We start from the raw sequence: 17209 nt of genomic DNA on the forward strand, positions 1-17209 counted from the left end.
TTTTCCGCCAACTTTGTGTGACCGTGTGTATGCAAGACAAGTTTGAGCCAACATCCGTCGGAAAAAATCCTAGGATTTTGTTGTCGGAATGTCCGAACAAAGTCTGACCGTGTGTACGGGGCATAAGAATTGGTAAGCTGCAATATAATAATGGTTTGCTTTTGGGTTTAATACTGCTTTAAGAAAATAGACAGTGGCATATGTCGAAAAATGGCATAAACAAACGACCATGCCAATGCCAGCTTATCTTTATTCTGGCTTCAAAAGTAAAATACCAGTTATATTTACTTATTTATTTTTAGGTTGCATGTCTGCACTCACACCTAGCAACCTGCTAAACAAATGTACTTTGCCTATAGGGCAAATCATAAAGTGTTCTTATGATTGCTGAATAATATCACAGTCTTTGAAATGCGCTTGTTTAAGTTGCTTGATAGATAAGAAAGTATAGCTTTGAAACTGAGCTTGGCTTTGCATGACTTGTTATCTGAAGCCAGCTGTCTTCTTTCTCTGGAGACTGTGTACTATTTGTGTGCTTCACGGACCTATAATTGGAAGGTAGTGTTAACAAGAAGTTATCCACAGGACAGGCTGGGAGAGCTGGAGTCTGAAAGGCACTGTGATAACCAAGAAGCAAGAAGATGGTTTTGTTTCACTAAGTATCTATCTATGGAGTATGGATTTAGGAAGATATAAAAGTAAAACCATATCCAACAAGGACTTAAAAGAGCCGGTTATGGTAAGACTGAACACATTTTGTCTAGAGTTATGCACTGACTTAGCCATGCTTTGTTAAGCCAAGTAGCTGTCGCTTACTGCTAGTCTTGTATTACTGACTTGATGTTTAGTGATTACAGCTGTACACACCTGCTTGCATACAGTTTCAAAAAATAAGTATTATAATATAAATAATTCTATAAACTAACAGCATAGTCAGCAACTAGGGATGAGCTTCGAGTTCGAGTCGAACTCATGTTCGACTCGAACATTGGCTGTTCGCAAGTTCACCGAACAGCGAACAATTTGGGGTGTTCGCGGCAAATTCGAATGCCGCGGAACACCCTTTAAAAGTCTATGGGAGAAATCAAAAGTGCTAATTTTAAAGGCTAATATGCAAGTTATTGTCATAAAAAGTGTTTGGGGACCTGGGTCCTGCCCCAGGGGACATGGATCAATGCAAAAAAAAGTTTTAAAAACGGCCGTTTTTTCAGGAGCAGTGATTTTAATAATGCTTAAAGTCAATCAATAAAAGTGTAATATCCCTTTAAATTTTGTACCTGGGGGTGTCTATAGTGTGTCTGTAAAGGGGCGCATGTTTCCTGTGTTTAGAACAGTCTGACAGCAAAATGACATTTTGAAGGAAAAAACTCATTTAAAACTACCCGCGGCTATTGCATTGCCGACAATACACATAGAAGTTCATTGATAAAAACGGCATGGGAATTCCCCAAAGGGGAACCCCGAACCAAAATTAAAAAAAAAAAATGACGTGGGAGTCCCCCTAAATTCCATACCAGGCCCTTCAGGTCTGGTATGGATATTAAGGGGAACCCCGGCCAAAATTTAAAAAAAAAAATGACGTGGGGTTCCCCCTAAATTCCATACCAGACCCTTCAGGTTTGGTATGGATTTTAAGGGGAACCCCGCGCCAAAAAAAAAAAAAAAACGGCGTGGGGTCCCCCCAAAAATCCATACCAGACCCTTATCCGAGCACGCAACCTGGCAGGCCGCAGGAAAAGAGGGGGGGACGAGAGTGCGGCCCCCCCTCCCTCCTGAACCGTACCAGGCCACATGCCCTCAACATTGGGAGGGTGCTTTGGGGTAGCCCCCCAAAACACCTTGTCCCCATGTTGATGAGGACAAGGGCCTCATCCCCACAACCCTGGCCGGTGGTTGTGGGGGTCTGCGGGCGGGGGACTTATCGGAATCTGGAAGCCCCCTTTAACAAGGTGACCCCCAGATCCCGGCCCCCCCCTGTGTGAAATGGTAAGGGGGTACATAAGTACCCCTACCATTTCACGAAAAAAGTGTCAAAAATGTTAAAAATGACAAGAGACAGTTTTTGACAATTCCTTTATTTAAATGCTTCTTCTTTCTTCTATCTTCCTTCATCTTCTGGTTCTTCTGGCTCTTCTGGCTCTTCTGGCTCTTCTGGTTCTTCCTCCGGCGTTCTCGTCCAGCATCTCCTCCGCGGCGTCTTCTATCTTCTTCTCCTCGGGCCGCTCCGCACCCATGGCATAGGGGGGAGGCTCCCGCTCTTCTCTTCTTCTTTTCTTCTCTTCTGTTCTTCTTCATTTTCTTCTCCGGGCCGCTCCGCAATCCATGCTGGCATGGAGGGAGGCTCCCGCTGTGTGACGGCGCTCCTCGTCTGACAGTTCTTAAATAACCGGGTGGGCGGGGCCACCCGGTGAACCCCGCCCCCCTCTGACGCACAGTGACTTGACGGGACTTCCCTGTGACGTCACGGGGAATGCCACAGGGAAGTCCCGTCAAGTCACCGTGCGTCAGAGGGGGGCGGGGTCACCGGGTGGCCCCGCCCCCCGTTATTTAAGAACTGTCAGACGAGGAGCGCCGTCACACAGCGGGAGCCTCCCTCCATGCCAGCATGGATTGCGGAGCGGCCCGGAGAAGAAAATGAAGAAGAACAGAAGAGAAGAAAAGAAGAAGAGAAGAGCGGGAGCCTCCCCCCTATGCCATGGGTGCGGAGCGGCCCGAGGAGAAGAAGATAGAAGACGCCGCGGAGGAGATGCTGGACGAGAACGCCGGAGGAAGAACCAGAAGAGCCAGAAGAACCAGAAGAACCAGAAGATGAAGGAAGATAGAAGAAAGAAGAAGCATTTAAATAAAGGAATTGTCAAAAACTGTCTCTTGTCATTTTTAACATTTTTGACACTTTTTTCGTGAAATGGTAGGGGTACTTATGTACCCCCTTACCATTTCACACAGGGGGGGGCCGGGATCTGGGGGTCACCTTGTTAAAGGGGGCTTCCAGATTCCGATAAGCCCCCCGCCCGCAGACCCCCACAACCACCGGCCAGGGTTGTGGGGATGAGGCCCTTGTCCTCATCAACATGGGGACAAGGTGTTTTGGGGGGCTACCCCAAAGCACCCTCCCAATGTTGAGGGCATGTGGCCTGGTACGGTTCAGGAGGGAGGGGGGGCCGCACTCTCGTCCCCCCCTCTTTTCCTGCGGCCTGCCAGGTTGCGTGCTCGGATAAGGGTCTGGTATGGATTTTTGGGGGGACCCCACGCCGTTTTTTTTTTTTTTTTGGCGCGGGGTTCCCCTTAAAATCCATACCAGACCTGAAGGGTCTGGTATGGAATTTAGGGGGAACCCCACGTCATTTTTTTTTTTAAATTTTGGCCGGGGTTCCCCTTAATATCCATACCAGACCTGAAGGGCCTGGTATGGAATTTAGGAGGACTCCCACGTCATATTTTTTTTTTAATTTTGGTTCGGGGTTCCCCTTTGGGGAATTCCCATGCCGTTTTTATCAATGAACTTCTATGTGTATTGTCGGCAATGCAATAGCCGCGGGTAGTTTTAAATGAGTTTTTTCCTTCAAAATGTCATTTTGCTGTCAGACTGTTCTAAACACAGGAAACATGCGCCCCTTTACAGGCATACTATAGACACCCCCCAGGTACGAAATTTAAAGGGATATTACACTTTTATTGTTTGACTTTAAGCATTATTAAAATCACTGCTCCTGAAAAAACGGCCGTTTTTAAAACTTTTTTTTGCATTGATCCATGTCCCCTGGGGCAGGACCCAGGTCCCCAAACACTTTTTATGACAATAACTTGCATATAAGCCTTTAAAATTAGCACTTTTGATTATTCATGTTCGTGTCCCATAGACTTTAACGGTGTTCGCATGTTCGAACGAACTTTTTTCCTGTTCGCATGTTCTGGTGCGAACCGAACAGGGGGGTGTTCGGCTCATCCCTATCAGCAACACATTTATTAGTAAATATGCTATGGTGGTGAGGTTATACTGTATATTCAATTATATTAAGGTAGTGGACTGTCTCTCATTTTTTTTAAGGTGGTGAAATATCTTAAAACACACTGGGGGGGGGTTACTAAAACTGGAGTGTGCAAAATTTGGTGCAGCTACTCACCAATCAGCTTCCAGGTTTTATTTTCAAAGCTAAATTGAACACGCAGAAATTAGAAGCTGATTGGCTTCCATGTATAGATACACTAGATTCTGAGTGCTCCAGTTTTAGTAAATCTTCCCCAGTGCGAAAAGCAAAGACACATTTTTGTATCCAATGTACTTTTGTGCTTTTGTAATTTTGCATAAGAAATACAGCACTTGATATGGTGATTATATGATGAAAAATTGCATTTAATGAAAAAAAAGGTCTAAAATATGGATAATGCAACTTTTTTAAAATGTAGAAAAGTTCATGGAAGGCGCATTTACATGTAATACATACACACTAATGTGTAGTTCAATGCTGCATGCTGTACTGCAATTCATTGTTAGCACTTATTGCAGTGCTATTTTTTTGTTTAATTTTTAAAATTTTGTGTTTACTAAACTTTAATGGTATTGTCAGAACAAGCTATACAATAAATGCAACATGCACTGCTTTTCCTCAGCGCACACTGCCAAATTCAGTTACAATGCAAGAACAAAGTAATTTGCAATTCTGCTTGAAAGAATGAGACCCCTTTCACACTGAGGCATTTTTCAGGCGCCTGTAAAGTGCCTGAAAAAAGCCTCAGCTGCAAACCCAGTGTAAAAGCCCAAGTCCTTTCACACTGGGGCGCTGCGCTGGCAGGGCATCACAAAAAGTCCTGCCAGCAGCTTATTTGCAGCAGTGTAGGAGCGGTGAATACACTGCACCTACACCGCTCCTCCACCGATCCTGCCCATTGAAAACAATGGGGCAGCGCCGTGATACTGCCAACAAAGCGCTGCTTAGTGGGTGGATTTAACCCCTTTTAACCCCTTTTTGGCCACTAGCGGGGGTTAAAACCGCCCCGCTAGCGGGCGAATAGTGCCGCTAAACTGCTGCTTTACCGCTGACACCTGGGGCGGCTCAGTGTGAAAGGGGTTTAAGTTGTAAATATTTTTCATGACATTTAAAGTAGTACACCAGCTAAATTAAGCGTTCTAGATCTGTTAGGTTTTTATTACTGTTTATATCCCCATTGCAATTTATTCTGGTGAAAATGTGAGGGGTAATACAAAATGTTACTGTTTTCACAAAACAGGAATTGGGGGGATATATTTCAGGTTATTTCTTATGGTAACAACTGTCAAAGGTGCTTTTTCCCCTGACTTTTGGGTGCTTTCTGCCTACCTCCCGTATTGTCCCTGAGAATAAAAAGTGCAGGGAAATTTAACTGATAGGCATAGAAAAGCAATGACAATTTGAAACCCTACTAAATCTGGGAAAAAATTGGAATTTAAATATAATTTAAAGATGTATTCCTAACAATGACAAAATTTGGTCATTTACCAGAGCTCCAATAAACAACTGTAGAAGAGAATGTTTGATGACCACATCTAAGGGTATACAATTTTGACAATTAAAGAGCAATTCTAATGCTAGAAGTTGCAGAGTAGGGAAGGTAAGCAGTGTCCTTATTTTTTTACTTTTGGTTGGTTTTAATAGGAAAGGTGATATTAACTTGGCCCCAATTAAGAATGTTCTAGGATGATGAATGGCTAGTGAAGATGTCTTCAAACTTCACCAGATTGTTTTCTGGCTATATTGCTGGAGTAGCAGGCACACCCTGTGGCCTGCAGCCTTTAAACAAAGGGGTTACATGCTGTGTGTTAGCAGTTCCTTGCCACTACAAGGGGTATTGTTGAGGGACATAATATAGATTTACCCCGCCATGTTTTCTCACACTTCTCTTCCCCGTTGTGGCTGGATTTTGGGGTTTGTCATGGCACACCTATACATGATAGTATTTGGGCCCAGTGCTTGGCCACTCAGGCTCTGGAACTGCCACATGCTGCCACTTTATGCTCCCAACATCACTCTGGCAGTGGTAGGTTAGAAGGGGAGCTTAGCTGAGTAAAGTTGGACATACACTGTTAGATTCACACAAATGAAGTGAATGGTGAAATCCCTCTTAGGTAGGACATTGTATTCTGACAACTTCATCCAATTGGCTTTCTAATAACTGTATTATCTATTGACAACTGTCTATTTTGTGTTTACATGTAGTGTGGCTTATGATGCGACTGTCTGTGTGAATATTTCTTGTTTTGCACTCATGTTTTCTTTACTGGTTTCATCACTGTCATAAAACTGTGCAGTTGTGAAAGCACTGCAGTGACAGGAAGGCCTTTCCATCAAGTAGATTCCTAGGCTGTTTACTTTCATCACACAGTATGAGGCATAAGTCTGGAGTAAATCCTCTCATGTTTCCATTAAGAACTGCATAATCACATTCACTAACACTTACCTCATGTTGTTCATGTGTTCATTTCGCAACTGCAAACTGTTTTGTTGTTACTCGCAACAAAAGTACTTGTGTCCTATAGTTATCCGGAAGGTTTCTTTTATTGAATGGGATAAATCAAGTATTAGTGCAATGATCTACAGGTTACCAGTAAAGTATCAATTCATGCACTCACAGTTGTTATGCAGCCAAACGTCTATGTGTCCAATAGTAGATGACCACAGGGTAACAGGGAGTAGCTGAAAGTATGAAAAGACTGACATTTTATAGATGAATATCTGTGAGTGTGGACCAGAAAATGTAGGTTAGTGTAAGTAGTGTAAGCGGCAACATTACATTTACCTCCAACTCATCAACAGAAACCTAATATGTTTTGTATGAGAAAATGAAATGACCCCTGCTAAGGTTATGTATCTTGGCTGTTTGGCCTTGCATTATATCTTTGGAACTTAATGCTGTGGGTCCCTTCAAGACTTTAACTAATCTATAACGCATATTTTGTCTACAGAATAAATAGAAAGGTCTCTCATTATTGAAGTATTGGGGTTAAATTAATAAAGGCAAATAGGTTGTGTACTTTGCAAGGGAATTTTCCCTTAGCTTAGTGAATGTGGTGAAACTCTGTTGATTTCCATCATTCAATCATATCTAAGCAAAAATACAGTTTTTATTAGTTTTCTTGCATGTGATTAGGTATTCTTTGCAAAATGAATTTTCACCACGTTTATTACGCTAACAGAAAATAACCTTTGCAAAGTGAAGTCTTTTTGCAATTGGTAAACCAACCCAATAATATCCAAGTGTTGCACTCTCCTAGGTAGGTGCTAGGATTAGTATAGAATCATTTTGGTTTCTCTGCCTAACAGAGGAACAGCTAGGTAAATTGAATGGCTGTCTGCTTAACAGAGAGCTGTGATCATCTAGCGTAGCCTGCTCAGTGTGCTCTAACCCCTAGACTGCTCATTGTAGACAATGAGTGGAAGTGTGTGTGCACCTGGCTGTGTGAATCTACCTTTTGCCTGACTGCGGACCAATAAGGGGGATGACCTGAGCAAACATACCAGTGGAAAAAATCTGATGTAATTCATTTGTATGTAGTATATCATTTATAATATAATGTTTATATAACATAACTATCATGACTAATTGTAACATACCTATAATGGCTATAGGGTGAACCATGGCTTAACCAACATAAGTATATAAATTATACACTGTAGCTGTCTTACATAGTTACATAGTTACATAGTAGGTGAGGTTGAAAAAAGACACAAGTCCATCAAGTCCAACCTATGTGTGTGATTATGTGTCAGTATTACATTACATATCCCTGTATATTGCGGTCATTCAGGTGATTATCTAATAGTTTCTTGAAGCTATCAATGCTCCCCGCTGAGACCACCGCCTGTGGAAGGGAATTCCACATCCTTGCCGCTCTTACAGTAAAGAACCCTCTACGTAGTTTAAGGTTAAACCTCTTTTCTTCTAATTGTAATGAGTGGCCACGAGTCTTATTAAACTCTCTTCTGCGAAAAAGTTTTATCCCTATTGTGGGGTCACCAGTACAGTATTTGTAAATTGAAATCATATCCCCTCTCAAGCGTCTCTTCTCCAGAGAGAATAAGTTCAGTGCTCACAACCTTTCCTCATAACTAAGATCCTCCAGACCCTTTATTAGCTTTGTTGCCCTTCTTTGTACTCGCTCCATTTCCAGTACGTCACTCCTGAGGAGTGGTGCCCAGAACTGGACATCATACTCCAGGTGCGGGCGGACGGAGTCTTGTAGAGCGGGAGAATTATCGTTTTATCTCTGCAGTTGATCCCCCTTTTAATGCATGCCAATATTCTGTTTGCTTTATTAGCAGCAGCTTGGCATTGCATGCCATTGCTGAGCCTATCATCCACTAGGACCCCCAAGTCCTTTTCCATCCTAGATTCCCCCAGAGGTTCTCCCCCCAGTGTATAGATTGCGTTCATATTTTTGACACCCAAGTGCATTATTTTACATTTTTCTACATTGAACCTCATTTGCCATGTAGTCGCCCACCCCATTAATTTGTTCAGGTCTTTTTGCAAGATTTCCACATCCTGCGGAGAAGTTATTGCCCTGCTTAGCTTAGTATCGTCTGCAAATACAGAGATGGAACTGTTTATCCCATCCTCCAGGTCGTTTATGAACAAATTAAATAGGATTGGTCCCAGCACAGAACCCTGGGGGACCCCACTACCCACCCCTGACCATTCTGAGTACTCCCCATTTATCACCACCCTCTGAACACGCCCTTGTAGCCAGTTTTCAATCCATGTACTCACCCTATGGTCCATGCCAACGCACCTTATTTTGTACAGTAAACGTTTATGGGGAACTGTGTCAAATACTTTTGAAAAATCCAGATACACCACGTCTACGGGCCTTCCTTTATCTAGATGGCAACTCACCTCCTCATAGAAGGTTAATAGATTGGTTTGGCAAGAACGATTCTTCATGAATCCATGCTGATTACTGCTAATGATATCATTCTTATTACTAAAATCTTGTATATAGTCCCTTATCATCCCCTCCAAGAGTTTACATACTATTGATGTTAGGCTAACTGGTCTGTAATTCCCAGGGATGTTTTTTGGGCCCTTTTTAAATATTGGTGCTACATTGGCTTTTCTCCAATCAGCTGGTACCATTCCAGTCAATAGACTGTCTGTAAAAATTAGGAACAACGGTCTGGCAATCACCTGACTGAGTTCCCTAAGTACCCTCGGATGCAAGCCATCTGGTCCCGGTGATTTATTAATGTTAAGTTTCTCAAGTCTAATTTTAATTCCGTCCTCTGTTAACCATGTAGGTGCTTCCTGTGTTGTGTCATGAGGATAAACACTGCAGTTTTGGTTACTGAAACCCCCCGATTCACTCGTGAAGACTGAGGAGAAGAATAAATTCAATACCTCTGCCATCTCCCCATCCTTTGTAACCAGATGTCCTTCCTCATTCTTTATGGGGCCAATATGGTCTGTCCTCCCTTTTTTACTGTTTACATACTTAAAGAATTTCTTGGGATTTTTTTTGCTCTCCTCCGCTATGTGTCTTTCATGTTCTATCTTAGCCATCCTAATTGCACCCTTACATTTCTTATTGCATTCTTTATAAATTCTGAATGCTGTGGATGATCCCTCAACCTCGTATTTTTTGAAGGCCTTCACCTTTGCTTTTATATGCATTTTTACATTGGAGTTAAGCCATCCAGGATGTTTGTTCGCTCTTTTAAATTTATTACCCAATGGGATACATTGGCTAATGCCCTTATTTAATATGCTCTTAAAGCAAACCCATCTCTCCTCTGTATTCTTTGTTCCTAATATTTTATCCCAATTTATGCCTTTTAGCCAGTTTGTAGTTTAGGGAAGTTGGCTCTTTTGAAATTCAGTGTCTTTGTGTTCCCTTCATGTCTCATATTTGTGTGATTTATACTGAAACTAATTGACCTGTGATCGCTGTTACCTAAATTGCCCCATATTTCCACATCTGTTATCAGGTCTGTATTGTTGGTAATCAGTAGATCTAGTAATGTTTTATTTCTAGTTGGTGCGTCTACCATCTGACCCATAAAATTGTCCTGCAAGACATTAAGGAACTGGCGAGCCTTAAATGAATGCGCGGTTCCCTCCGCCCAGTCTATGTCTGGATAATTAAAATCCCCCATTATGATAACACTTCCCATCCTTGCTGCTAATCCAATTTGTGATAGGAGATCCGTCTCCACTTCCTCCCTCAGGTTAGGGGGCCTATAGCATACTCCCAGTATTATTTTCCCCTTAGCTTCATCCCTTTGGAGCTCTATCCATAAAGATTCCACCTCCTCCCTAGCCCCCTCAGTGATGTCATCTCTCACATTCACTTGTACATTATTCTTGATATATAGGCATACCCCTCCCCCTTTTTTACCCTCTCTATCCTTGCGGTATAGGGTATACCCTTGAATGTTTGCCAGCCAATCATGAGAGCTGTTGAACCAGGTCTCTGAAATTCCCACAAAATCCAAATCCTCCTTGTACAACAGTATCTCTAGTTCACCCATCTTGTCCGCCAGGCTCCTGGCATTGGTGAACATGCCACATAGTTTAGACTGGTCGCATATTGTCCTCGTATTGGGTGTTTCAAGATTGCAACTTGGACTTGCTACTATACTCACCTTGTGTTTTTGTGCTTTGGTTAACCTACCACTAATGCCCCCAATACTACCCTCTGGAGTATCTTCCGCGCTGGCTATCACTGTCTCTGGACCCTCCCCCCCATCGCCTAGTTTAAAAACCCCTCTAACTTTTTGGCCATCTTCATTCCCAGCAGATCTGCACCCTCCTCATTTAGGTGCAGTCCGTCCCTTCTATAGTACCGGTTACCGACTGAGAAGTCGGCCCAGTCCTCCAGGAACCCAAACCCCTCCTTACTACACCAGCTCTTCAGCCACTTGTTTACTTCCCTAATCTCCCTCTGCCTCTCTGGTGTGGCTCGATGTACCGGTAGTATTCCTGAGAACACTACCTTGGAGGTCCTTTTCCTCAATTTAGCTCCTAAGTCCCTAAAATCGTTCTTTAGGACACTCCATCTGCCTCTGACTTTGTCATTGGTGCCAACGTGCACCATGACAGCCGGGTCTTCCCCAGCCCCTCCCAGTAATCTGTCCACAAGATCCGTGATGTGCCGAACCCGAGCGCCCGGTAGACAACATACTGTTCGGCGCTTCAGGTCTTGGTTACAGATAGCCCTCTCTGTCCTTCTAAGAATTGAAACATCTTATAACATCGCAGTTTAATAGATCTATTTATATTGTATCTTGGGTTCCAAAATAGATTATATTTCCTAGTCCAATCTACAAATACCTTACTGTCATACAAAAATTAGTTCTCATGTCACCTGTCTTGTCCCACTGAAGGGAAAGTGGGTGCACAATGTGATTAATTCCCAAATGCATTTAAAGTGAAATTGCCAACAGCCACAAGCATTTTGTGCAGTGCTCTCTCCAGGTTGCTCACACAAAATTAATAAATGGTGATGACAGTGTTATAATCTGTGTTTCTAAAGTATTTCACCCCTTGCTAATCGATGTCTCGGCACTAGCAACAGTGCAAGTTTGGGTGGGGGAATATCTTGCAATAGAACTTTGGTGCACTGTAACATCTTATAGAAAAGATCAGTAAAGGTTTGTGTTGGTGGCCACAAGTATTGTGGTCATTTCTGATGAATATAGCTATAGAACAGCCTCTGCATAGGTCTATTGGCTGTCAATAAATACAGTTACAAAATGAATTCCCTAGTCTTCAGATTCCATTCTAGTCTATTGTAATGTATTTTTAGGTTATCAAAGCCGGTCATAATTTGATTGTAGAAGACACAGGTCTGCTTTGATCATTACGTATTTGTCACATTAGACATGCAAACAATGCTGCAATGTTAGGGACATTAAACTTTAAAATAATAACATATTATTGTACCATTTAATAAAAAAAGTTATAACAAAGTAAGGCTGAGCCTTTGATTTATTTGTGCAGAACTGTAAGATACCTTTGTGTGCAGTGTCTAAAGCACCCGGTTTTAAATTTCTGTTGCAGCATAGTTGAAATGTCTTGGAACATTTTTGAAAGTTTGTCAACAGGATCAATGCCATGAAGCATGGTCTGACTTTAGGATCTACAGTAAATACATGCTATAATAAGCAGAAATACAACATAATCTATTTTCATGATTCATTTTGTTATTGGATCATCATTATTATAACATTAACAGTGTATCAAAACAAGAGATGTAACAATGATTAGTGATCAAAAATTAAGTTTAACCTCTTGCAGACCACAATGCATATTTGCAGGACAAAAGTGGATTTTAACGCCCCAGTCCCCAGTCGCTATGCATATTTTTCTGCGATGGCCTGAGGTTGTGTGCTGAGAGTGTGCTCACTACATGCTCCCAGAATACTGACTAAGCTTTAACTAACAGGTTTTAGTCATGGATGCTGGACAGAAGCCAGTGGGATGGACTCCCGGTCATTAAACTTCTATTAGAACTAATTGCAATGGTCAAAACTGTGAAATATAACTTTTCAATAAAGTGGAAGTATTCTTTTTTTTTCAGCTCATTTGTAATTCCAATTTTTCCTTTAACCTTTAATACTTCAAATTACAGTTATATATGTGTTACTTAAAAACTAAATTATTATTTAAATGTAAAACACAACTATTATTTTTAGGCATTTTTTTATCTTAGAAAGTAATCATTTACAAAAATAATGCAAAGCATTGACAATCTTTTTTTATGTTCTATCTTCCTAACTACAAGAAACACATTTTCATTATGAATGAGGTTCAGTTTTGTTGCTGCCATGGGTTTGAGGCAAATTCTGCAGGATTGTGATTCACAGTCCAGGTGCAATTATGTGCACGTTTTGAACCATAATAAAGGGGGGTGGGGGCACAGAGCAACAATAATGTCAGTAAATTGGAAACTGTGGCAGGGAAAGAGTAGGGAAAGCTGCCAAATGTCATAGGGAGAGATTAGGGTAAGTCATTTTTTGTATGTCATTATTTTAATGTGTGATTGATTTGAAGATATTGATCCTTTTTAGCTGCTGTCCTTTTCATAACATCCATGTATTTGGTTGCAAATGGCCCCTTGTTTTAGGAATTTATTTTTTGTATTTTTTTATTTTGGTGGGTATATTTTTTTTTATTTTATGTTGATAGGGCTTTTATTTTAGGTTTAGGTACAGTTTTTTGATGTAAGGATTCCCTCTAAAAAAGTGGGCATTTCTCAGGGTGGTGTTTTAGGGTTTCATTTTTATTTGATGTTGGTAGGTACTTTTTAAAGTTTGGGATGCTCAAAGCAGAGCATCCACTTGTTGACCATAAGTTCTTGTAGCTGCCTTTGGTTCACAGCACACCACTGCATCTTTTATAAAATAAATACATAAATAAATAAATGTGCTAAACAGTGTTCACCTAAACTCTCGCAATCAGCGACACCCACCCCTTCCCCTTTCCATCCCAGTAGATGAAATAAAAGTTAGGCATACACCAGTTAGGCCTACTGTACCTTATTAAAACTGTCCTGCTGCTGGCCAATTTACACTATTGAATTACCTTCACTTAATTAAGTTATTTAATTCTTAGTAGTAGTAAAACACCTGCCTATATTATTTTTCTCTTTACATTATGGCCTACTATTAATTAATATACTGTCTCTCTACTGCACGGTTGCACAGCTGTATCCTCTGCAGTATGCAGTATGTTAATTCTTGTAGTAAAGCTCCTGCAGGTGATCTTTGTTTCTCATAAATTTACACATAACCTTGCTATTAAAAGTTGTCTTGCTGCTGGCTAATTTTACACTGCTGTATCACGTGCAGTTTTTTTTTTTAACTTAGTAAAACATCTGCCTGTGCTGTTTTTCTTTTGTACGTTTCTGCCAATTCTCCTTCATTAAAAATGTCCTGCTGCTGGTCAAATTTGCACTGCCGTATCATCTGTGGTGTCTTGTTTCTTAAAGCAGCATCCAAAAGGGAAAGTTCCACTTGTTTGCATCCTCCCCTCCCCCCCCCACCACATTTGGCACTTTTTTTGGGTGGAGGAGGGTACCTGCTCCCACTTCCGGTCAGATGCACCATAGTGATCTGAGCCAGAAGCCCCCCCTCCTTCCCCCGCAGCCTTCTGGAACAAATCACAGGTCCCAGAAGACTTCAGGACTATTCACAAAGTGCAGCGGTGTGACTCGCGCATGCGCAGTAGGAAACCTATTCAGTTTAAAATGAAAATGTGAAATTTTTGTGTATAGATATATATACAGTATATACAGTTCTGACTAGTGATACACTATCTCTACACCTACCATTAACATTCACAATTCAAGTAAATCAATGAGCAGATCTCAGTATTACTAAATCTTTATTTTTTTACTTTTTAGCACAACACATACTTGTTTCTTCTCAGACGGATGTTTATACAGGAAGAATTGCAGTGACCATTAACACAAATTGTTACAATTAATTTAACTCTGATGTCTTTTGAGGTTTACACCTAAAACATGTTTAAAAACTCATGTTCCTCTTATATCTAAGTGAAGAAAACACGGTAAGAATGTCAGAGGTAGCAAATTTGAAAAATGTGCTTAGACTTTAAAAGACAAAACACGTTATAGTACATTGTGCTGTATGATACTGAAAACACAAAGAAATGTTGACATGTCCACAGCATCTTAAATCTTTGGAAGATAAATGATGATCTGGGGATTTTAAATGTTTGCTGTAAGGAAAGCAATGGCAGTGTTTCCATTTATCATAGTTATACAAATGCAGTACAATACAGAGCCTTAATCAACTATGTCAGCAACTCAAATAAAAGATAACTGATGACTGCTGAGAGTCAAAAATTGTTTAGTGTTGGGAATTAGATAAGAGATATTTGGGGCAGTCTATTCAATTTCTGTGACTGATTGCTTCTGGATGATGTTGTCCAACACCATTTAGTTTTGCTAGATAAATGTTAAGTTATTGTGCATTATTTTAACTGAAAATATTTTCTTGCTGGCTCAACTATCAGTTCTTACCTTTAGTGATAATGTTTTATATTGAAGTAAAAAATGACAGTCAGTTTCATTAGTGAGTAAGAATCCAACCAAGTTAATAGAGTAAAAGGAACAGAAGATGTTCATTGTTAGGGTTAGGGATGAGCTCAATATTTGGTCTGAACACAAGTTCAAACTGAACTTCAGCTCATCAGGCTTTTGCCTGAACAATAGACTTTTAGCCCTTTTGGTGGGATTTGAACATCATACATCAGACAGTATATGAACATCATACAGCTACCACTGCTATACTGTATACAGTGCATCCAGAAAGTATTCACAGCGCTTCACTTTTTCCACATTTTGTTATGTTACAGGCTATTTTCAAAATGGATTAAATTCATTATTTTCCACAAAATTCTACAAACATTACTCATAATGACAATGTGAAAGAAGTTTGTTTGAAATCATTGCAAATTTAAAAATAAAACATGAAAAAATCGCATGTATATACTGTAAGTATTCACAGCCAAGACACTCAGAATTAAGCTCAGGTGCATACTGTTTCCACTGATCATCCTTCAGTTGATTGGACATGATTTGGAAAGGCACACACTTGTCTATATAAGGCCCTGCAGTTTACAGTGCATTTCAGAGCATAAACCAAGCCATGAAGTCCAAGGAATTGTCTGTAGACCTCCGAGACAGGATTGTATCTAGGCACAGATTTGGGAAAGGGTACAGAAAAATGTCTGCATCATTGAAGGTCCCAATGAGCACAGTGGGACTCTTCCTAGAGTACCCAGCCAAACTGAGCAATCAGGGGAGAAGGGCCTTAGTCAGGGAGGTGACTAAAAGCCCAAATGGTCACTCTGACAGAGCACCAGCATTTCTCTGTGGAGAGAGGAGAACCTTCTAGAAGAACAACCATCTCTGCAGCACTCCACCAATTATTATTATTATTATATTATTATACAGGATTTATATAGCGCCAACAGTTTACTCAGCACTTTACAATATAAAAGGGAGACAATACAGTTATAATATAATAAAATACAAGAGGATTAAGAGGGCCCTGCTCAGAAGAGCTTACAATCTAATAGGGTGGGGCAGGTGGTACAAAAGGTTGTAACTGTGGGGAATGAGCTGGTGGAAGTGGTAGGAGATTAGTTGGAGACGTGATAGGCTTTCCTGAAGAGATGAGTTTTCAGGGATCGCCTGAAGGTAGCAAGAGTAGGGGATAGCCGGATAGATGGAGGTAGCAAGTTCCAGAGGATGGGACAGGCTCTGGAGAAATCCTGGAGACGAGCATAGGAGGAGGAGATGAGAGAGCTTGAAAGCAGGAGGTCTTGAGAAGAGCGGAGAGGTCGATTAGGGTGATATTTGGAGAAAAGATTAGTGATGTAGCTCAGGGCAGAGTTGTGTATGGCTTTGTATGTTGTAGTTAGTATTTTGAATTTAATTCGCTGGGTGATTGGGAGCCAGTGTAGGGATTGGAGTAGAGGGTTGGCAGACACTGAGCGGTTGGTAAGGTGGATAAGTCTGGCAGCAGCATTCATGATAGACTGAAGAGGGGATAGCCTATGGAGAGGTAAGCCAATGAGAAGGGAGTTGCAATAGTGAAGGCGAGAGATAACAAGGGAGTGAATGAGGAGCTTGGTGGTTTCATTTGTTAAAAAGGGGCAAATTTTAGAGATGTTACGGAGGTGAATTCTACAAACTTTTGACAACGATTGGATTTGAGGCTGAAGTCAGAGTCTAGGATTACACCTAGTACCCTGGTGTGAGGGGAGGGCCTGATGGTTGCATTGTTGATTTTGATGGAAAAGTCATGGAGGGGGGCACCGGCGGGGGGAATATTAATAGCTCAGTTTTAGAGAGATTTAGTTTAAGGAAGTGGTGCGACATCCATGCTGATATGTCAGTTAGTAAGTTAGTAATGCGAGAGGAGACTGAAGGAGTGAGGTGAGGAGTAGACAGATAGATTTGGGTGTCATCAGCATATAAGTGGTATTAAAAGCCATGGGCAGTTATTAAGTGACCAAGGGAGGAGGTGTAGATAGAGAAGAAAAGGGGTCCAAGAACCGAGCCTTGGAGGACTCCCACAGAAAGGGACAATAGAGAGGAGGAGACAGAGTTGTAAGTGACACCGAAGGAACGCTGTGATAAATAGGCAGAGAACCAGGATAGAGCAGAATCTTGGAGGCCAAGGGAATGTAGTTTATTGAGAAG

The 17209-nt window shown here is 41.3% G+C and overlaps 1 protein-coding gene across 2 annotated transcripts in view; it reads left to right on the plus strand.

Annotated features, from left to right (window-relative positions):
* The first annotated feature begins 494 nt into the window (after nucleotides 1–494).
* MLIP (muscular LMNA interacting protein) overlaps nucleotides 495–17209 on the plus strand; it is a 514228-nt gene continuing 497513 nt past the window's right edge. The window contains exon 1 of one of the 2 annotated variants that reach the window (XM_073626679.1): nucleotides 495–739. In XM_073626679.1, the coding sequence (XP_073482780.1) occupies nucleotides 677–739 (63 nt within the window). In that variant the 5' untranslated portion in view covers nucleotides 495–676. The remainder of the gene's footprint in view (nucleotides 740–17209) is intronic. The other variant, XM_073626680.1, reaches the window with a different exon arrangement.

Source organism: Aquarana catesbeiana, linkage group LG04 (genome assembly GCF_042186555.1).
Source record: "Aquarana catesbeiana isolate 2022-GZ linkage group LG04, ASM4218655v1, whole genome shotgun sequence".
Classification (NCBI taxonomy): domain Eukaryota; kingdom Metazoa; phylum Chordata; class Amphibia; order Anura; family Ranidae; genus Aquarana; species Aquarana catesbeiana.